Source organism: Neopelma chrysocephalum, unplaced genomic scaffold (genome assembly GCF_003984885.1).
Source record: "Neopelma chrysocephalum unplaced genomic scaffold, ASM398488v2 Primary Assembly neopelma1_76, whole genome shotgun sequence".
In the NCBI taxonomy this organism is placed as follows: domain Eukaryota; kingdom Metazoa; phylum Chordata; class Aves; order Passeriformes; family Pipridae; genus Neopelma; species Neopelma chrysocephalum.
In genome coordinates this window covers 15,158,686-15,181,195 of record NW_020897737.1, presented here as the reverse complement: position 1 = coordinate 15,181,195, position 22,510 = coordinate 15,158,686, and the positions used below count along the sequence as shown (strand labels likewise).

The window sequence follows — 22,510 nt, the reverse complement described above, 5'->3', positions numbered from 1 at the left end:
ATTAAAGTGTGTCCCAGACAAGTAACGCTTCATTATTATAAGACAGCACTGAATTATAATGAATTAGCATAAATTCCTTTGCGTGCTGACTTCTTGTCTTTCAAAACAGACCCAGTTTTCATTTTCGAACTTTATTTTTGCAATTTTTTCTAAAAAAAATACAGTGCAGAGAATTGAAAAATTTCTCCAAGTAATAAGATTTTTCATAAAGAACAGACAACAAGGAAGAGATTATTGCAAAATGTTCCCTGAAGAAAAAATGAGACAGTCAGTTATCTTTATGAAGGTTCTCTTGTTTTGAGAAAGACAATTTTTCATAAGGAAAATGAAGAGAAAGTTCCCTTTATTTTAAAATATGTAGGAAGTGCTGCTGCAAAGCACTTGATGGCAGTAATACAGGCTAACAAGAGATTTAAACAGGCAAATCAGATTTACTTGCAGAAAGATGATGCTCTTCATATGAATCTTTTTTTTTTTTTGAGACAGGCTAAAAAGTACAACCCATATGGCAAAAAAGCTTTAAACATATTTGGGGCAGAAAATAAAGCTGAACAAATGAAGAAAATCCAGTTTTAAGCATTGCATGAACATCATCTTTTTTCATTATGTTGTTGGACATCACACAGGAGCTTAGGGTTGCACTGATAACATTCACATAGGATCTGATCCAAAGGCTCCAGGCATCACTGAAAACATTAAATTTTATGCCCCACATACATACATTCTTATGTATGTTTCTCATACATTTGAAATCTTTGTTTTTAAAAGAATTGGTGGTTTATTCCCAAGTATTTTTTGAGTCTACCATTACCAGCAGGGCCTCTGGGTTACATTCCCACTCTGAGTTCCCTTTGCCACACTGACAGAGGCCAGGATTTGCATATTGGAGTGAACTATGATTCTGGTGGATGAAAGCAAAAGAAGGGAGGTAGAAGGGAGGAAAAATCCACAGGGCAAATAGGAATAAAGGCATGTGCTTCCAAACTTACTAACATTTAATTTACAAGAGGGGACCATACACAGAATTACCATCATGCGATAAATTGCAGATTAGTGAGGCATCTCATTTCTCCTTTGATCATCTCGCTCCTTCTCTGCTCTGGGGCCTATTTCCCCAGGAATTATGCTCAGAGTACAAAACATGAGCACAGCAGAAGAGGCTGGAGTGACAATAACAAGCCTTTTCCAGAAAAGTTTCCTTCTTTTGCCCTCAGCTATGGAGATGAAATGCGTCCCAATCAAAAAATAAGTGATAGCATATCAAGTAGGCAAACAAATCACCAACCAAATTAAAGTGAAATACGGGTTTGGGTTAATATGTTCCAGGTTCAAGTCATCATTCTTTATGGAAAAAATCTATGCTGGGCTCTATAAATGAGGAAAAATTTGCTCAGGTCATGTAGGGTACCAAGGTAGGTCTATGGAGTGTTACAAACCCTTAATGGAAACTTTCCCCGAGGAAAAGCTTCTTCCTCCAGGCAGGTTTGCAAAACCTGATCCTCTCTTAAAGCTCTACAAAAACCAGCTTCCTCACAGGCACACAAAGTTTTCTCTAAACCAAAGAGAAAAGGAAGTACAATGACTTCACAGCAGAGAGCAGAAGACATAAAAGCCACATCCAGGTTGTTACTTGGTAACAGGTTGATTTCTCTCACCTCCATCCAAGAGATTGGCCCAGTAGATGACCCTGAATCCCTGCAGGATCCCGTTCAGGGTTTCCTTTGCCAGCGTTGACCAAGAAATAGAGATGGTTTCTGGTGATGTGGCAGTGGCTTGCACGTTCCCTGGAGGGCAACTGGGCACTGGAATAAGAGATTCACCACTTTAACACAAGGAACACAAGTCCATGTTTACCCTTTATTTTCACTGCTATCCCACCACACATTTTTTAATTATCAGTTATACTCTGTTAACAATGCAAAACCTCTATTTTTGCTACAATCCACATGTTCCTGCAAGTGTGGCTGTTTTCCCTGGAATAACTTTTGATGTGCTGTTTCCCCATTTGCTGACTAGTCTTTTAACAGGCTTTTTGTCTCTCCTTTTGAAAGATGTGTCCCGGTGCTGAAATGTGAAGAATATCCTGTGAGCAGTTTAAATGTACTTTTTAAAGTTTGCAACCAAATTTGCATCTTTCGGGACAAATTTCTAACACCCATTTAAATTTGGTGGCGGGAGAAAGCAGGCACTTCCTTAAAAAAAATGGCAAAAGTGTTCTTAAAATATTTTCACTGACATTTAGGATGATTGGAAACAGTCACCCAAATCTAGGGCATTTTCTGTTGGCCATTTCGTGCCAAAGCAACACAGCACTATTAGCATTTGGCATTGCTTTTAAAGATCATGGCATCTTTAATTCTAAGAGGGACCTAAAATTGAGTGAAAACAACAACAACAACAACAAAATTGCCAGGAAAAGTAAGCATGCTGGATTCTGAAGGAAAAATATCCTACTTATTATAATATTAAATATATGCTTGTGTGAGCATACTGCTTTTTGAGGTCTTGCAGTGATCTGTCTAGGCCTAGAAACATTTAGACTAAAACCCACCAGCCTTCCATGAAGGTTATGTGTCAAAATCTGTAGGTCTTGAGGATTTTAGGTGTGTGCTACTCCATTTTTCCATGTAAAAAGTCAGATTCCAAGCTGGCACTGACTTCAGTGCACTGCTGCCAATTCACAGGAGCTGAAAATCTGACCTATATTATCCTTTAGGATTATTATTTGCAGTTATACTCCTCTAAAATACTGAACCCTTTATTTTCTGGATATGGGATCATTCTCTTTTTCCACTAGAGGACTCCCTCTCATTGTTTGAGAAGTACTTTTTATGTAGTTGGGAAAAAAATGTCTAAATTGTTCCTGGGATTAGACATTTTGTCTGAAATAGTGATGATTTTTCTCTCATTGGTTTGGATATCCTTGAAAAAACCCCACACAGCTCTCTTTAGAGTGACAAGAAAAGGGACTGTGTAGTACAAGAGCTTTAGTTACTCAGCAGGTTTATTTGAGAACAAAAGAAAACCAACAAAATTAACAGTATTGCTTCACCTTTCAGGATTTCACAACTTAGCATCTCAAAACTGTGATAAGATCAACATGAAGACCACAAAATTTGCAAATATGTAAACACCAGAGCAATAGGCTTCAAAATGAAAGCTATGTTCTTAGTCACTACTACTCACAGTGGGATATATTGCATCAGTACAGTTATTTTTGTTTATCTGGATGATTCCGAGTCTCTTTCAATGAAAATCATACAAGTTCATTGGCTGGTCTTTTCCAATCCAGCTGTTTACTGTATCTTACACCTCTAAAATCTGGTCTTCTATAATCTCCAATATATATTATAATAATCACTAATATACAATAATAATAATAAAATAATAAAAAAATCAATAACCAAACAACTAATGTAACGTGGTAAAAACATATAAAATAAAAATAATACGCCCCAGGGCAGCTGTTTGCCAAAACCTACCATCCTCAAGAGTCGTGGTGATGATTTCCTGAGAAGAAGGTCCTATCCCAGCCCTGTTACAAGCCTGGACCACCATGCCATACTGGGTGAATTTTTTCAGGTTATTCAGTGTATAAACCTCGCTGTCCCCCGTGGTGTCGATGCTGATGATGTTGAACTGGAAGTTTCCCCCTGCACTGTACTCCCGGTAACCGATCTGGTATCCACGGATAATTCCATTTTGCAAGTGTTTCTTTGGAGCCTAAACGGAGAATGAAAGGTTACACACTCAGTACACGCATCCAAAGTCAAGTTGTTCCCTTAAAATTTCTGAAAAACACCCAAATTCCATTTTGCAAATGTTTCTTTGGAGCCTAAATGGAAAAATGAAAGGTTACACATTCAGTACACGCATCCAAAGTCAAGTTGTTCCCCCTAAAATTTTTGAAAAATACCCAAATTTAGCATTTTTTTTTCCTGCTGAATGCAAGTCTATTTCTAGGCAACAATTCAAAAATACTCCCTGCACACAAAGTGGTGACTTTTTACAATGATACACAAATTTCAGGTGTGGTTTGTTCAAATCTGTGCATTCCTGTGCTGAAGGAAAGACCTTTAAGTGGTTCATGCACAGAAAAATCTGATAAGGAGATGTTCTTGAGCGTGAATTTGGGATGTTTTGTTCTCTTATCGGTGAATCATTCAAAGTTGAGCTGATAAGGGCATATTTGCATTACAGGCCTACCACTTACTACTAATTGTCTTTTTGCCAGAAGCCCCCACCATTCACTAAATCTTTAGTAAGGCGTTTTTTGATCTGTGGAAGGCAGTCAGAGTTTATTCAGCAAGATACATCAGGAAACTTTTACAGTGTGCTCTGAAATGTGCTGCTGTTCATTCAGTGTAGAAAGATGATCAGATGATGAGTGCTGAAGGCAATAATGATTTGGAAAGCAGGGATTTGCATCCTGAGTAGCTGCAATATCTGACATTCAGGAATATGGACAGTACAAAGTGGTTGGCCATAATTGCAGGTCTCATTTCTCCAAGTGCAAGATTCCCTGTACCTGGAAATCATTTGTGTACTCTTTAATATAAAATGGAATCTAGAGCAAAACAGGGATTGTCAGCTCAGGGGAAAAGCCAGTTATTGACAGCAATACCCATTAAAATTCCATTTAAATACTATTGGACTAATTTCAGTATGTGATAATGTTCCTGTCTGATTTTCTACGTGTACGGGGTATAATTAGTATAAGATTTTAAGGCACGGTTTATAATCCATGGGGGAAAAGCACACAACTCCAACAAGTATTATTCCAGGGACTGTGCCTTCAGTCAGTGACTTTCAGGTCTCTTTGCTAAATGTTTGTCAGTGTGGAGGCACCAGTTTGATCATCCCAGGACACCACTTCTGTCCATCAGTGTTGGATTTCATCACAATTTGGCAAATCCCCAACAGTCTACATGGAGATTTCTTGTCTCAAACACCATCAGAGTTCCACACCTCAAGAGCCAAAGTCTAAATAAAGGCTGCAACTGGAACATTTCCACGAGTTACCACGGGGTGGCTTTTGAACAGAAGTTGTTGCCACAAACATACTTTGCAAGCTGAAATCACAACCAATGTGCCTAAAACCCATCAGCACATAATGATAAAAATCATGTATTTGCTAGGCACTGAAATGTTCTCTGAGCAGGACTAAAGCCAGAATGGCCTCTTCACTGGGAATTCTGCAATTATACTTTCTCATTTTGAATTGGAACAAAATGGCAAACTCTGCAGTTTTCAGAAACATCTTTATAACTGGTTTAGGTCAAGTTTTTTTTTTTTCTTTAAATAAAATAATAGAATATCTTTTTTTTTCACTTTGAAACGTTATATTATATAAAACAAACTCCGAGTCACTTCAGGACAAAGCATTAAAATGTTCTGCTTCACAAAAATTTAAATGTTCCCTGTTAATATGATCTGAATGCTTCATTTGGAGTTGACTTTTTGCACACATAACTTATATTTGATAAATACACTTTCTTGGGCATAGACACATTTTTGGTAGATAATTGAGTGAAGCAATGTTTGTCCATTTTTGTTCTTGAGGAAAAATATTGTTAACCTTGTCAACAGTCACAGAACATTATGAAAAATGAAGTGTCTTCCCATGACCTTACTGCTTATCTCACAAAATCCAGTATTTATAAAACAAGGTATCAATGACTTCTCTAAAGTATAACATTTTATAGTTGTGTGTGTGTGTGTGTGTGTGTATATATTCATGAAGAGGAGAAGGAATATTTCCCATGCCTAAATTTAATGGGTTTATTTACCTAATGTAAACTACTACAAGAAACATTAATTATTATTTTCATGCTAAATGAGAATTCCTGCTTAATTTAGTTTATCTCCGCAACATTTTAAACTACTGAAAAGTGCTGAGTATTATTCAAAAACTTAGTCAGAAACCAAATATCCTATGTGGACACACAGAAATGGGATTAAATAGATCACAGACCTAAACAACTTTGCTTAACTAGGATTTTCTAAAAGTGGAGGCACTTTAAATGAAGATTTACAACTGAAGCAAGATGCAGAAATGGAATTTAACACAAGATGAAAGATAATCAATGTGTTATTTTTCCTGTTATTGACACTGTATTTCAACAAGGTTTGCCAGCTTTAAATACAACCTTGGTTCTCACCACAACCTATTTTGTATAATGCCATCTCAGGTTTTCATGGCTAAAGCTCCACATGCCTCCAAAATAAAAATTACCAGGTTTTCACTGAGGGTTTTTCTTCCTGTTTTACCTTCAGGACTTGATGATCTCGGAGGTCTTTTCCAACCTGGTTGATTCTATAAATATAGTGTTGATCTCACGGGGTATTTTTTTGTTCTTAATTACACTGTACTGCACACTGCAATGAGTGCCTTCTGCACAGCACCATAGGGACCTACCCAAAAGTTAGGATTCAGCATGAGACCATACTACATTATGTCTGTGGGACCATCTTAAAGTAGTTTTTTGAGTAATGAACTAAAACTGCTCTGGTCAGAGGAAAACTGCAATATATCAGGGGAAGTAAATGGCTCACTCCTGGTTGGGACTTCTTAATTGAAGGCCCTTTTTAGCCAGCTTACAAATTGTCATTCAGGAAATAACCCTTCTAGTAAAGGCAGGACTACACAAGCTCTCACTCTGTGACTTCACCTTTGGCTGCAAAGGAGCTTGGAGGTCAAGAAAACAATTTCAACCATGTCCACACCCCAGAGAACCTTGGCAACCATCAGCTGAGCATGTAAAGCAAGGGCTGCAAACCAAGGCTGTCCAGCCTTTAACAGGCAAATCCCCACATTTTCTACTGCTTGGAAAACACGGCACCTCGTGGGGCCATAGGGTGCCTCTGCCTAGAGCCAGGAGCACCTTCCCAGCCCTGGGATGAAGGACACTGGTACAGTGGCTCTGGTGCTGCTTGACCATGTCAGATAAGAATAAATCAAGAGATTTAACAGATTTAACAGATTTAACAGATGCTGGGTCTACAGGAATAATATCTTGGAGGTTCACAGGAGCCTGGAGAACGCGTGTTGCAGTCTGGCAGCACAATCCACAGCAAGCTCCAAATGTCTACCCAGCATCTGCACCATCACTGGCACCGGGTTCACGTGGTGGTGCACAGTTCTGGGAGCATGGACCCACCTTTCCTGATCTGGATGTTTGCTGCAGGGGTACAAGCAGGCATTTCCAAGGTCACAGGTAGCTCACACCAATTGTGAAAATCCATCTCTCCCTTCAGCTCACGAGACTTGCCAGGGTAATGGAGTATATATTCAATACACAGCTCATTTCTGTGATTGTCTTGTTATATTAGATACTGATCATTACTTGGCAAGAACTCACAAATCAAATTCCAGACATGATCTTGAGAGCGCATCTCCAGCTGCTCATTTGATATGCATCGATATCAGTCAATAACTAAAGATCAGGACAATAAGTTGTACTTGAAATGTCCTGGAAGCACAAATTGAACAATATTTTAGACAGTGTTATTGAAATGTAGATGTGGGAATTTTGTTTGTCCTGAAGCTGCCTGTTCACACCTGCATCTATAAAATTTAATGGCAAACCTTCAGAATCACAAATAACAGCTCTAAACTCCAGCAGTGAACCGATGGTGCCTGTCTTCTCTTGCTGCTTTTCAGAATATCCCCCAAAGTGAGCTTTATGAAAGGCAAGCCAAGCCTTTCAATGTGCCTACCCATAAATCCATAAAAACTGGTTCGTGCATAGAAGCTTGGAGGTTTAGTTGGCTAGATCAGATATCAGCCATAATTCTTAAGTGATTAAAAAAACCCAAAAATTAAGAATTTATTTCAGCTTTTGAGATCTGTGGCAATGGATTTATGGAAAAAGTCCTGCCAAAGATGGACCACTGTACACTCTTGCTTGGCTTCAACAGCTACTTCCTTTCCTCTACTGACTGTGTGTTGGATTTTTAAGTCCATGCTCGATGTATGATTTTTGGAAGTACATTGTTGTGCTTCACTTCAAGCACCAGGTAAGCCTGTGACTATTGAACACATACCTTTCTGTTTTGGAAACCATTTGATTTGAAAGCAGCACTCACATAAATTTAAGATGGGGACAAGACCCAAGAATCAACATTGCATTTGTGACCTGCGCAGAAGAGTTCCTGCCTTTTCAGAAACCCCTTAAAACTACAATATACACAATATTATACAATAAATAACCAGCCACCCATAGTTATTTATATGGTTAAAGAGAAGAAGCTCATTACTACTATTCTGTCTTCCTGCATGGTCCATTTAATGGGACAAAAGATACATCATCCACATTTTCTGGAGTAATTAACATCACTATAGAAATTAATAACTATTATGCCACCATCCCACTCCAGCACTTAATAATATATATTTCAGAATTGCAAATATGTGAGATTATCAATACAATTTGGAAACTGTCATTTATATTGAGGTTACACTGCTGTAATTAGAAAGCTTTATTCTATCCACTGTATATATATAAGATATATACATAGTGATATATACAAGCAGTGTATGTACCACAAGCCCATTTAAAACACGGTTTTAAAAACCAAGAACCTTTGGTATTACACCAATCCCATTTGAAACATGGTTTTAAATATCAAGTAACTCTGGTATCACATCAACCCATTTAAAATATTCTGCCAGTGTCAAAACACTGGGAAAAGTCTAGAAAAACTGAGTCACATGACACGTCAGATTTTTTAATAATACCTGTCACTGACATTTTTAAATAATTTTCTTTTGTTCATTAATTCCCATGGACTATATTGAGGTGCTACAGTGCTCTCTCTCTGCAGTAAGGATCTATCCCAAAGTCCAATGCAATGGGAAAAAAGTCCTGTTGGTTCCAATGGTTTGGGGAAATTTTGCCCAAAACCACAGTGAAATTCTGTGAGTGCTCATTTTCCAAGCACGTGGTCTTATCTGTGAAATAAGCAGGAAGTAGGAAATGTTTTTGTCTTCAATACAGTCAAGTGGCTGCTGCTCCTGCTCTGGAGGTAGAAAGAACTTAAGGTTCTTTCTTTGCATGATGCACAACTCAATGGCCAATCAGAGAACCATAGAAGGGTTTGGGTTGGAAGGGACCTTAAAGATCATCCAGTTCCACCCCCTGCCATGGGCAGGGACACCTTCCACTAGAACAGGTTGCTCCAAGCCCCATCCAACCTGGCCCTGAACACTTCCAGGGATCCAGGGGCAGCCACAGCTTCTCTGGGCAACCTGTGCCAGGGCCTCCCCACCCTCACAGGGAAGAATTTCTTTCCCAATATCTAATCTAAACCTACTCTCTTATCAGTTTAAAATCATTCCCCCTTGTCCTGTCCCTCCAGGCCCTTGCAAATAGTCTCTCCCCATCTTTCCCGTCAGCTCCTTCAAGCCCTAGAAGCCGAAGCTTCTCTTCTCCAGGCTGAACAATCCCAGCTCTCCCAGCCTTTCCTCTCAGCAGAGCTGCTCCAGCCCTGGGATCCTCTTGGGGCCTCCTCTGGACTCTCTCCAGCAGCTCCATGTCCCTGCTGGGCTGTTCCCCAGGGCTGGAGGCAGCTCTGTAGGGGGGGTCTCACCTGAGGGGGCAGAGGGGCAGAATCCCCTCCCTCAATCAGCCCAGGTTGCTTTTGTTGGCAAAGGCATCTGCAACGACTCTCCCAAATAAAATAACTGAGGCACAGTTGTTATCATACTCCCCTTGATGGGACCTCTTTGAATGCACCCAAATCCTGTCAGATCCCACATTCCTGGATGTGTGAGCATTTACCTTCCAGGTGACTCGGATGCTTTGTGATGATATAGGCTCCAGTTGGACATCCTGAGGTGGACCATCAGGAGCTGGGGAGACAGAAGAGAGATGCATCAAAACTGGCCTTGCAGCCCCCAGAATCCAGCCCTTCCCGTGTCATGTCACCATCTTAACACTCAGTGTCACAGAGATTTGGACTGAGCCAATGTCACATGGAAGCTTCATCCAACAAAAGCAGGGCCTGGCATCTTTCACATTCGGGTGTCACCCTGGCCAACAGGGAAACACAGCACATGCTGAAACACAGCAAGCTGCTAAATAAAATAAGAGTGAGTAATAGTGGCTTTTCTTTTTTAGAGATGCTCTCACAGTGCTGTTTCTGCACTGTAAATAGTCAAGACATATTTTCAGCAGTCAGAACCCTGTGGGTGATAAAAAAGCAGCAGAACCCATGTAAAGCAGGTGAGACAGGAGCTCTTAATCCAGCCTTCACCATGTTGCAAACTTTCCAGTGGGATCCTAGAGACTGAGCACACTCAGTCCAGTATCAAATATTTTATACAAAAACCCCTGCACACTTCACCCCCTCCCCAGGGTAAGTATTCCAGCCAGGAAATCAGACAGAAAATAACTGAGAAATGGAAAAAAACCCTTGAGTCAGGAGAAGTTTTGTTTGCTCTCAGCACTTTGCCAGAAGTGTGCTTTAAAGGTGAGTGAAAAAAGGAGGCCCTCAGTCTGGGGGACCTACTTGTCATCTGGGAAGCTACAAAGCAGATCAGGAATCAGCTGGGATTGAACAGGGAGATGTGAAGTAAATTGCTTGCTCAGCGAGGTAAGTCATTGGAAAAGGGAGATCTGAGGAAAGGGATGGAGTCAGCTCGAGCTGCTGTGGAGGGTTCCCTTGATGCAGAATATGGCCTCAGTAAAAGGTATTAAATTAACTTTTAATAGCATGACAAAGGAAGTAAAGCAATAAAAAGGGCGAGATGGGGCTGTTAGAGGTGGAGCAGCAGTAAATGACAGCTGTGCTGAAAGGAACCAGAACATTTGGCTTTAACTGATGAAAGCAGAGAGGCAAAGAATACAGCCTATAATATGTTTAATTTATTAAATATGCCCTATTCTCTGCCATTACTGACTGTCCTTCATATGGGAAATTTCCAAAGCTTGAAAGAACTTTATTTCCATTCCTCTTACATTAATATAAAGGAAGGAGAAGAGGAAAAGGTCCACTGGTAAAAATGAGACCTCTATGAATTTTTTGAAGCCTGACCTTGATTCTGTCCCCCTGTTGACAAAAGTGAATGCCATTTCTCCAGGGTACATTATAATGCAGTGGAATTTGAGCAAAGCATTTGATCCTGAAAACGAGGTATAAAATGTGCCCCCTAAAATCTTGATTTTGCCTTAAAAGACCCCAAAGTTTTTACAGACCTGAACAGTTAACTGCTCCCAGCATTCCATGGTGAAATATTTAATAGGAAGTCATTTGTTTTACATACTTAATGTCACACAGAGTTTGTGGCAAGGACATAAAGAAAACCCAGATATCCCAGTTTCCTCTATTGATTTTTATATTAGGCAATGTCCATAATGCTTCTTTTTTTCTGACAAGTGTTAGTGCAAGTGTGCACTTGCATCTATTTTCCAACACATGAGCTAATTTGGGCTGTATGGAAGAAAAGACGTGGTCTGCAGGCTTTGAAATCATGCCATTCTTAAATATCTTTTTTCCACACAGACCATTTATAGTTTTCTTTCTAATCAGGTCACTGCAATATGTGACACACAATCTGAGCCCTTTACCAACAGCATGGTTGGAGTTGTTTAGTTTTTATATTGTCTTTCTTGGACCTCTATTTTGTTCCCTTCTCATTACTTTCTCTCTCATTCCCTGCTCCTGGGCTGTTCTCAATTTCCTGCTGTAAAGGCAGAGAACAGAAGTCACCAGTGATCAAAAAATCTTGTTCTCACATGTTGCACATCACCTGAAATAAAAACCCAGGAGACAAACATCACACACCCTGCCTAAGCCTGACCTCCTCTCTCCCAACTCTTCTCTAGGTAGATCAGTGACTTTTGAATACAGTTCCACACTGCTGGTCTTTTCCTCCCAACAGAGGCTCCTTAAAAGACAGCAACAAAAGGATCATTTATTCTGAAACTTGGTTACAAAGAACTGAGCAAAATGTGATGTTAAGGTTCCACCCTGCTCAAGGGAAAGCTTTTTTTTTTTTATTCCAAGGCCAGCTGCTGATCCTGACAACTTAATTATCAGTGAGGAAAAACTTGGCAAGTAAAAAATATTATAAGCATGGATGAATGAGCATGAGAGAGTAGATCCAAGACCCACCCCTGCACTTCGATGTATGTGCACAAAGGAGGATGGGCATTTTGGGGCTATGGATGATGCCAGCTGGGAGAATGGATGGTCTGTTTTCTCCAGTGATTTCCCTATTTTCCTTGAACAGAGGAAGAGGAAAAACCCTGATCAAATGATAAATATTCTGCAAACAGACTCTTCGCCATGAGTAAAGCTGTTCATGGAAGGGTTTCCTTCCACTAGGGTGAAAAAAGAAATGAAGCTCACGTCTCCAGCTTTACACTGAGCCCTTGTGTCCTGTTCTTACTCAGAAAGCCCCTCAGAACCAAAACCACATTCTCCTGACAAAAGGTAGAGCTTCACTGCAGTAAATTCACCCACAGAGAAAAGGAGTGGGAATTACACAGTTGTATTCACGTGAGCTGAACTGAAAATCGGCCACCAGGTGTTCAAATCCAAGACCAACATGAATCTTCAAAAAGCAGGAGAGTTTTCACCACCCCAGCTATTTGCACTACAGTTGTCCTCTCTAAATCCCCAGGAAGCAGCGCTGGCTTAGCATAAGATAACAGGAAAAATAAAATTGGCAAGACAAAAAGTGATGCTTTCAAATATGAATGAGCAATTTCCCTGGTGATCAAGACTTTTCAGAGTAATTCCATCCAAGTTCTAAGGATGTTGAAGCTACTTGGGTTAGCACCTCTGTACACTGTGTATAATTGCAATGTGTGCCTGCTATTTATGGCCATGCAACATTTTCTTTTTTAACTGCTGAAACAGAGTAAAAATGCCCCCATAGTCCTGCTGGCATAGAACCCTGTAACGATGTAGAAGAGTAAAAGGTTAAAGGTAAAATAAACAGTTGGATTTGATGGTCTTGGAGGTCTTTTCCAACCTAAATGATACATGGCAGCAAAGAACAGGGGAATGGCAGTAACTAATGACAGCCAAATGACTCAAGTACAGAGATCAGAAGACTAAACAGTGGGTGGGTTGAAAGGTGGAATATTCAGGAAGACTTGATTCACGTGGACCAACGTTGTCAAATGGGGGTAACTTAAATTAGTTCCCTCTATTAATATCTGAGCATCCAAGGAAAGCCACAATACCCACAGGGGCGGGAACCACCACTAAAAATGGGATGTTGCTGCTTGAGTTGCCACACTGTAGACACAGGTGTGTTATTTCCAGAACCAGGGGCTGAAAATTTGGAGCACAATGTCTCCTTTGACCACTAGATGCCACTGAACTGCTTTAACCACAGCCCTGCACGACGAAGTTGCAAAAGTCACGACGACGTTCTACGGGAACAACTCAGTATTTCCTTCGGTGCAGCTGCAGCATGCAGTGTGAAGATTCCTCCCATCAAAGAGAGATAATTCCCAGCACATTTTAGATGCCAAAAAGCCAGGGCACACCTGCTTCATCCGTGGTGATGGTGAGCTCGTTGCTGGCCTCGCTCTTGCCGATGCGGTTCTTGGCGTACATGCGGATGTTGTAGGTGGAGGAAGGGTGCAGGTCGATGATGGTGGCCTGGTTTAGCTGAGGGGAAACGTCTTTGGTTCTCTGAACGGAATCCCAGGAGTCTGTTTAACAAGAAATTCATGAGAAATCAGTAAGAAATTTTAAAAAAAAACCACAGACAAATAAATGTTAACGTGGCTGACACGAGCACACAGTTAAAGCATCTCACAAAGCAGGGTTGCTGATTAGCCCAGAAAATGCCTCCTGGTGCTACAGGTAAATCCAGGGATCACCCTCCTAGACAGCACTCCTGACTGCTCCAAGTGGGATGCTGTGACTCAGCCCCGGGGTCATCAGAAAATCCAAGGAAATAGCTACTCTTTGAGGAGGTGGTGAGAGGGGATTCCCTAGTTTTGTGAGTGTGCACATACTGCGTTTTTTACCTTTGCTACATTGCAATAACTGTGAAAAAGACCCTTCCAAAAGGATCCTCACCCAGGGAGAAAGTTGATTGTGCTCCAAAGAGGGGGGGTTAATAGACAGCAGTGGCTGGTGACCTTTTTTGCTCTCTACAACTCCCTTACAAGAGGGGGGATCTAGCGGGGGGTCAGGTTCTGCTCCCAGGGAACAAGGGACATGGTGAGAGGAAATGGCCTCAAGCTGTGCCAGGGGAGGGTCAGGTTGGACATGAGGAGGAATTTCTTGCTGGAAAGGGTGGTCAGGCATTGGAAGGGGCTGCCCAGGGAGGTGGTGGAGTCCCCATCCCTGAAGGTGTCCAAGGAAGACCTGGTCATGGCACTCAGTGCTCTGGGCTGGGGGACAAGGTGGGCATTGGGCACAAGGTGCACTTGATGATCTTGGAGATCTTTTCCAACCTTAATGATTCCATGATTTTAATGGAGGGTCCTTAAACTAGCAGGGGTCAGTCAGAAGCTTTGATCCCAAACACCAGGAGCAAACAGTGAGCACCAGCTTGGAGTACTTAGACATGGGGTTCAGCACCCTCCAGGACTGGTGCCATTTCCCTGACTCATTTTAGGATGCAAGAGAATGTAGAACCCTCTAAACTGTCTCTGTACACCTGCAAAAGGAGGAGCACATTGTTATTATTTGTGCTCACTATTCACCTGCCTGTTACGTTTTTAATAAATTATCCAGACGTTTAACAGGAAAAAGGATGGAAACTGGCTAAACACAGCAATCCCTGTTTTCATACCAGCACTGAATTGCTGAAAAAAACCCAGACAATGTATCAGTTTAAAGCATCTTGATGTCTTTTGTGTGTTGCCATCCTTCATTTCTTCCTTACTGCAGGCAATGTTCCCCCTTTAACCTCTGCAGCATCCTGTGGGGATGTCACTGCAGGCTCCTGGGAGTGTTTTACACTCTGGGTCACTGTAGGCAGGACTGCAGGAAGCTCAGCAGGTGAGAAAGACTTGTTTAAAAATAGAAAGCTCATCCCAGATACAAAATATTTGCACAAACCATGCAAATTCCTTTGCTAAAAGACGTACAAGTTGTCACAATGACATGTCCCCTGCATGCTGGCTGGTTACAGGGCCTGTTTGCTCACCCACGTGGCTTCGTTTAAACAGAAAACATTCAGGAATCAGACATTTAAGTGATAGCTAAAATAATTTGAATATATTTTACCTTGAGTTTGTCACAGATTTCTCTGTGGGACACTTTCAGAAGCTCTAAAGGAATTATCTGCAGGCAGCGATTCTACAACTTGCTCTCAGTTTGCTCCAACTTTACAGAATTTCTTAAACTTCACAGAATTTCTTAAACTTCACAGAATTTCTTAACCTTCACAGAATTTTAACCAGCAGTTCCACTCCATTGAGTTAAATTTTATACAAGCACAGAAGCAAACTCTTGTCTTTAAAACTCCAAAAGGAAAGGAATTAAAAAAAAAAACAACTCCTTGGTACGGAGATTGTGTTAAATTTCCCTCGAGGATGATGAGAATTTCTTTTAATGTGGTTTGTATATTATCAGATTGCTGTGGCTTTCACTTGGTTGTTCAAAATACTGACCCCTGATAGGACTCTAGTACATATTAGCTACTGAAATCAAAGAAACTAATTTGAAAATTTCTGGTGATTCTTAGTAGATTTAATAATGACACACTATGGAGAAAGAGAGATGAAAACTCAGTCTCCTGTGCTTCTAAATACAGGTTTTCAGTGTTTATTTATGGCTAATGCCTGGACTTCAGGAGCTTGTTTTCATACATATAATCCCTTTTTGAAGGATAAAATAAACAACAGCAATCCTTTTGAAATGAGCCAGTCCAGAGAGAAAAAGAATTCTCTCCAATTTTTAAAAATTCAAGTGTTAATAAGAAAAAAAGGAAAAAAAAGTTAGTTTTTAAAAAATTATGTTAATGAGAGAAAAGGGGAAATTAAAAATGTAAGTGTTAGTAAGAAAAAAAGGGGGGAAAAAGTTAATTTTGTTTTCTTCTGGCAAACCCTAAAAATATTTGTTTGTGTCCATGTGGTAAGTAAGTGAGGTGTTAAGATTGACTATTGGCTCTTCTGGTTTTCATTCTTGTTGCAGAGTACTTTAAAATCTACATGTGCAGAAAGACTAACAAAGCACAGAAAACAAGCAGCAATGGGCTATCAAAAAAACAAAACCAAAACCAAAAAACCAACCAACCAAAAACACCCACAAGAAAAACTCCAAACAAAAACAAACAAACAAGCAAAAAAAAAAACCAAACCAAAACCCAAAACAAACAAGAAAAAAACAAGGAAAAAAACCCCAAGAAAACAACTAAAAAAAACCCCAAAACCAAAACAAACAAAAAAACCCACAAAAAACCCAAACAAAAAAACACAAAAAAGTCCAAAAACCAAACCAAAATAAAAAAACCAAAACAAACAAGAAAAAAACAAGGAAAAACTAAAACAAAACAAACAAAAAAAACCCAACAAAAAAAAACCCAACCCCAAAAGAAACAAAAAAAACACAAAAAACCCAAACAAACAAGAAAACCGCCACAAAAAACCCCAAACAGAAAAAAAACCCCACCAAACCAAAACAAAAACCCAAACCCACCAACGAAACAAACAAAAAAAACCCCAAAACCCAGAAACAAAGAAAAATAATACCAAAAAACCCGCAACAAACCAACCAACCAAAAAAAAATAAAAAAAAAAAAGGAAGGAAGGAAAGAAAGTGTGAACTTTTTAACTTATGTTTTATTCCATTCATAAAACCTTATGCCCAGGCCTTTTCTTAGTGTTATACAAAACTTTCCAGAAGTTCTTACAGAACGATCTATAAAAAACGAAAACCACCAGCTTTCCGCCCGTCCCTAAAAGGGAGGACGGAGCTTTGGGCTCTTCCGGGCGGATTTGGGGAATTTGGGAATGGGAATTTTGGGCCGGCGCTGCCACCCGGTGGCCACTGCCGGTACTGCACCCCCGCGGGCCCCGGGCGGGTTTTGGGAGGAACCCCCGGGGCAGGTTTTGGGAGGAACCCCCCAGCTCTGCCAAGGGGATGCCCGGGTCCCTCTGAGCACAAAAAAAGCGCAATTAAGCGGAGCTGATGCTCGGTTTGTGCTTGAGATTTCCCGACTGACATAAAAAAACCTAAAAAGGATGAGGAGAGAGAGGCACAAAGGACTCACACACCCGTTCCTGTGCTCAGACTTCTTCCTACGCCTCCCATGGAAAGGTCTGGTGGCTACACGGGACTGGTGTCCGTGAAGGGCCAGGTTTCTGTGCAGAGGGTGTTTTCTCCAAGTCCCAAAACATCCTGAACTCCTGATATCCACAGTGCTCCTGCACTGCAACTGGACCCTACAGGTGCCACTTACCCGTGTGACAGCCAACTCCCTGCTCCTTTTAGAGGGTAAATAACGTGTCTTTCTTTTGGTCTGATGGGGAAGATATCAGCAGTTCTGAATCAATAGGATTTAACAATCCTAAATGTCTTTTCCAACCTAAATTTTATGATGGGATACATGAGGGCAGCACCATTTAGTGAAGCCCATGCGTGCTTTGTGGTCACCTGCACATTCTCTGAAATTTAAAATTCTTCCTTTTTTCCTTCTTGAGAAGCCTAGATGATGCATCCTGATGCAAACTCATTTCTGGGTCCTCAGGGTAGGGCAGCATAGGTGGAAAATTCCCACTAAACACAACTGTGCAGTTTCCAGGTTTACTTTGGTGTTGGCAGGATGTTCCTCGAGTTTAACATATGGGTTGTGAACGCATAACCTAAGTTTTCTTCCATCCCTTTAATACCTGGACACTGGGAGAAGTTTCCTTAATTCCTCCTCTTTGTTCTAAGTCCTCTCTCCCCCCAACTACCCTTTACAAATTCTTTAGTTGCCACCTTTGATATTTCGTATTCTTGATGATTTAACTAATCACAAAAATCACGTGCAAGAATCCAAAAACCTGATCCTGTTTCTCCAAACATTCAGCCTCAGATTCTAAAAAATGACATTTCGGTTGTTTGCAGTGAGAAGATAATCTGCTCTTTTTAGGACATGACCTCCAGGATTTGCCTTCATATGTAGATAAAGAAATATTTTCTTCAACAGCAAGTCTGCCACCCACTTCTTTTCCTTTCTTTAAATTTTTTAACCTTTATCAGTATGTTCTGTCTTGATATTTCCAACCTGATGATGCTTCATTTGCTGTCTTGCTACTGATTTATCGCCCCACATTAGAGAGACATCATTTTGCAGTGCAAGTTCTTGGTGATTACCACTTAATCTTTGCCTGCATTCTGCATTATCACTTGAAAACATTGAAATAAATGTAAGAAAGATGTTTTAGAGCTCTGGAGTCCCTTCCCACCATCTCTTCAACCAAAGGAAAGCAGCTCAGTTTTCCAAAATGGGATTATGCTGAGTTACTTGAGTGATTTTTTTTAGGGTGAGGAAGGAGCCTATCAGGCAGGAATGGCTTTCAAAAACTGTTCTGGAGCAGGTGGGTGGTTGGAAAGAAAGGAAAATAATCAAAAAGAAAACAAAGCCCAGCAATTTTTAAGTATAAATGTCCCTTGAAGGCATCCTTGCCTAGTCTACAACTCCAAAGCTGCAATTCCTGACCACAGCCTCAGTGGAGAATTGTCACTTCTAATCTTTCAGGTGCCTTTCTCACCTGAATGTTATCAATTCCATTTACAAAGCCAGTGATTTAACACTCTGGAAAATATTTTATCTAGTAATGAAAACATCACAACATTTTTGCCTTATGAAGCACACACACAAAAAAACCCCAAAACAGTGTAGATAAATGAAGAATATTAAGATGGGTAGTAGAATAATTAAAAAGAAATAAATGTGAATTTTAGAATTTTATGGACAAATTAATTTTTATTTTTCAGAACTAAGGGCAGAAGTCTATAAATGTACTAGAGCTGCTTTGATAAACAGAATATCTCACTGATAAACACAGAGTATTCCTATTAATGGATTATGTTCCCTTACATTCAGTGCAACAAACTCCAACATGACACAGTGTAATTTCTCAGTGTCTTTTTAATCCTACATGAAATATGACAATATTGTTCGACTTCAATTTCCTTTCTAGTCCCTTCTCAAATGATGACTCAGGGACGGTGTTTAACAATGTGCTTAATTAGAGGTGTGATCTTCAATCATGAACCCAGGTCAAACAAACTTGGAGTGTTTTCAGATTTCAAGAGTCAATGAATATTTTGGGGGTTTAATATATGCAGGAATAGTTTTCTGACTTCAGTGTTCAGCAAACTACCACATAACTTTCTTTGTCTGAAAATTCTCATAACTACCCTTTTTCACTGCTAATCTTCCAGGGGAAATGCCACAGACTCACATAACAATAGAAAACAACTCCTAAAAATCAGCCCTACAGGAAAAGACAATTTGTAAAAGCAGGTATTTTTTCCTATAGAGAAAAATATAAAATTAAAAGAAATAAAGAGATAAAATCCAAGACCAGGGACCAACAATCAAAACCATCATATCAGCTGTCACCTAGACAGGCTTGTTTTACATCAAAATTTGTTTCCCTTTACATGCAGGTTTCCCTGGTAAAAGGGAAAAGCAGCAATTGCTGAACTTAGTTGTTACCTAAAAAAAAAAAAAAAAAAAAAAAAAAAAAGACAACAAATGAAGATAAATCTTCCTGTGGAAGATTAAATAAACCGTGATAAAAATTTCCATCAGGCAGTTCCAATTTCTGAATTATCTGCTACGACGCAAACCCGGTGATGAATGACTTAGCAGCGGGAATTACTGCGGGGGGAGGTTGTTTCTTACCAGACTTGTTCTTGCACTCGATGTCGTAGCCGGTGATGGGGCTGTTCCCGTCGAATCCCATGGTCCACCTGAGGGCGATGCTGCGGGCTCTCACCTCTCGGATTTCTATTTCGGGAGGGTCGGGGGGTTCTGAGCAAACACACACGAATTGTGAGAACAAAGCCCTTAACAAAGTCACAACAGCGAGCGCGGCACTGGCACAGCTCCTGGTAATTCTCAGGTCACTCATTAGCACCCTGATCCAGTTAATCACCTGCTGAAAGTACCCAGGAGAGGGAGGAAAAGTCACTTTTCAAGTAGGAGTCACTGATGTCATCTCGAATATGGACATCTCTTTAACCTTCTCACAGGCAACACAGAGCTGCATTTCCTTACAAACACTCCCAGCTTGGACTTTGAAAGTCCAAAAGATGTTTTGCCTCAAACACCACATTTTGCTTCTACAGATTTTACACCAAACACGAGGGTAAAAATATGAACACTGAACTCCAAAATGCTAAATATGGTGGTGCTCTGGCCTAAAAGCCAGAAAATAATTCTCTAAGACTCTTTTTGAGTATTAGAGGGGGAGTAAAATTTCTACCTCTTTGAGCGTGTTTCAAAGTCTTAATTTGATAAGAGAATTATTTGATAACAATATAAAATCACTCTTGCTGTCTCTAGAGTTAAGGTTTTAAATAAACAGCATTTAGACCCATTCCAGTGCCCCTCTAAATGGTGGTGGCAGCTGAAATGAGCAGTGGCATAACTGGGAACCTGCCCCCAAACTCCACCTGAATTTTTCAGCGGGGCTGCCTCAGGCATTCCCTGGAACCTGCTGCTACTTGGAATCAAGAGGAGGGAGAATAAAAATTTGCAAGTCCGAGGAAAGAGCAGTGTGGATGCTCAAAGGCACACAGCCACAGGAACAGGCACAGGAACAGTCCTGCCCGTGCTCTGCATCCCAAATATTGTCACCTCGGCCTCTCCAGGAGTGAAACCCTGCAGGAGGGAAACCCCAGCCCCAGGCAACATGAGTTCCTTGAGTTTGCATCCTGCAAAGTGCTCACCATTTATTTTGACTGATTAAACCTGAAATATTTTGCTTGGAGTTCCACAGTGGGTTTTAACATTTCTCTAGAGATGAAGTGAGAACACTCTTGTTTTATTTCAGACTTGGGTTTTAAGCACATTTGTTCTTTAAGAACAAATGCAACCCTCTCCCTCCTCTCCTCAAAAAAACCCCAAAACCTCACATCCTACTGAAGATGATAGTTTTAAATATTTAGCAGATTGTCAGTGAGTGTATTTAAGAAAAATTCTTATTAATTTGTACAGACTTGAGCTCATCCTTTATTCTGGTTTTATCTGCGATGCTGGAAAATGAAAGACTGAACATCTTCATGTGGCTCCTCCTTTCTGTGACAACGAGGAATACATTTAATCAGGAATCAGAGCCTCCCTCCCCCAGCAGATTTCTGAGGATGGCACACACTTACTGTCCTACAATAGCCGTGTTTTTTTCCTTATGTTGTCCTCTTCCTACCTTGCACAGTGAGCTGAATTATCCCACGATCCTCCCCGTAGGAATTGATGGCGTGGCAGGAAAAGAAGCCAGAATCTTCACGCACAGTTGGCAAAATCTATGGGTGGTTTGAAAAGAAGGGATTGATTGAACAGCAAGCAGAGAAAATAAAACCAACAGCTTTTCTGTGCCCGGTGCGAGAAAAACGGCACAAACTGTTTTACTTGACAGGACTGAATAGATGCTGCAAGTTACACACACACAGGTGCACAGCAAAGCATCCAAAATACTGAGCCTTATCAAACCCAGCAACACCTGGGCTGAGGGAGCAGGTTATCAGCTCTACACGTGTAGGCAGGACTTGGAGCACCACCTCTTCCCGTAGCTTCTCCACGGGATTCCTGTTTTCCAGTTACTCGCAAGTTTGCCAAGTATTTAACTGTTGGCTGAAATTTTCCCTGCAAAACGGTGCCTCCTGCTGCCTCCAATTTTTTTTTTTCCCAGCAATTTCTGAAAATAACTCAAGTGGCTGAAGTCTGTGTGGAGGAAATAGAGGTTCAAACACTGGTGAACCCCTTACATTCAGCGCGGTGCCTCATAATAAAGTTTTGTGTGGTCTTTCTTCAATTTGTGGTTTCACAGCGTGGGAAGTTTTATATAATATTTATGTAAATGATCATAATGATATTTTTCTACAGGACCACTGCTTCATTCAATGTACAATACGGAAAGGATTTTTTTTTTTGAAGGAGCAGATGTTCAAAATATCATTTTCTTCTCATTGTTCAGCGTGCTGCTCCACACTCTATTTACTGCACACAGTTCAAAATGGGTCCTGAAAACAGACATTCATTTTCTCACAGCATTTTCTGTGCATTCACCTAAGCAACACCCATTTCAGAAACGAGTGAATTTATTCCTGACAACATGGAGAGTATTCCACCATTTCATACAGGGAATTAAGGAACCAGATATATGATAATGTTTGTGGCTGCTTGACAAGTTGCCACATATTGGCTGAGCCATGGTAACTCCACGTGCTCTTTATCCCTCAGCAAAACCAAGGGAATATGAGCACAGCTCTCAGTCACCACTGGTCAAAATAAATGGATTAATTTTCCACTCTCTGTAAGGAAATTGGAGAGTTATCATCTGAGATGTGGTAACTTGTCAAGCTGTGTTAAGGT

At 40.6% G+C, this 22,510-nt stretch overlaps 1 protein-coding gene across 2 annotated transcripts in view; it reads right to left on the bottom strand.

Moving 5' to 3' along the window:
- DSCAM (DS cell adhesion molecule) overlaps window positions 1-22,510 on the bottom strand; it is a 442,671-nt gene that overhangs the window by 82,530 nt on the left and 337,631 nt on the right. For both annotated transcript variants that reach the window (XM_027689234.1, XM_027689235.1), the window contains exons 13-18: window positions 21,345-21,441; window positions 19,820-19,948; window positions 13,506-13,673; window positions 9,783-9,853; window positions 3,483-3,723; window positions 1,656-1,802 (exon numbers count right to left, since the gene is read on the bottom strand). In XM_027689234.1, coding sequence (XP_027545035.1) covers window positions 1,656-1,802; window positions 3,483-3,723; window positions 9,783-9,853; window positions 13,506-13,673; window positions 19,820-19,948; window positions 21,345-21,441 — 853 coding nt within the window. The remainder of the gene's footprint in view (window positions 1-1,655; window positions 1,803-3,482; window positions 3,724-9,782; window positions 9,854-13,505; window positions 13,674-19,819; window positions 19,949-21,344; window positions 21,442-22,510) is intronic.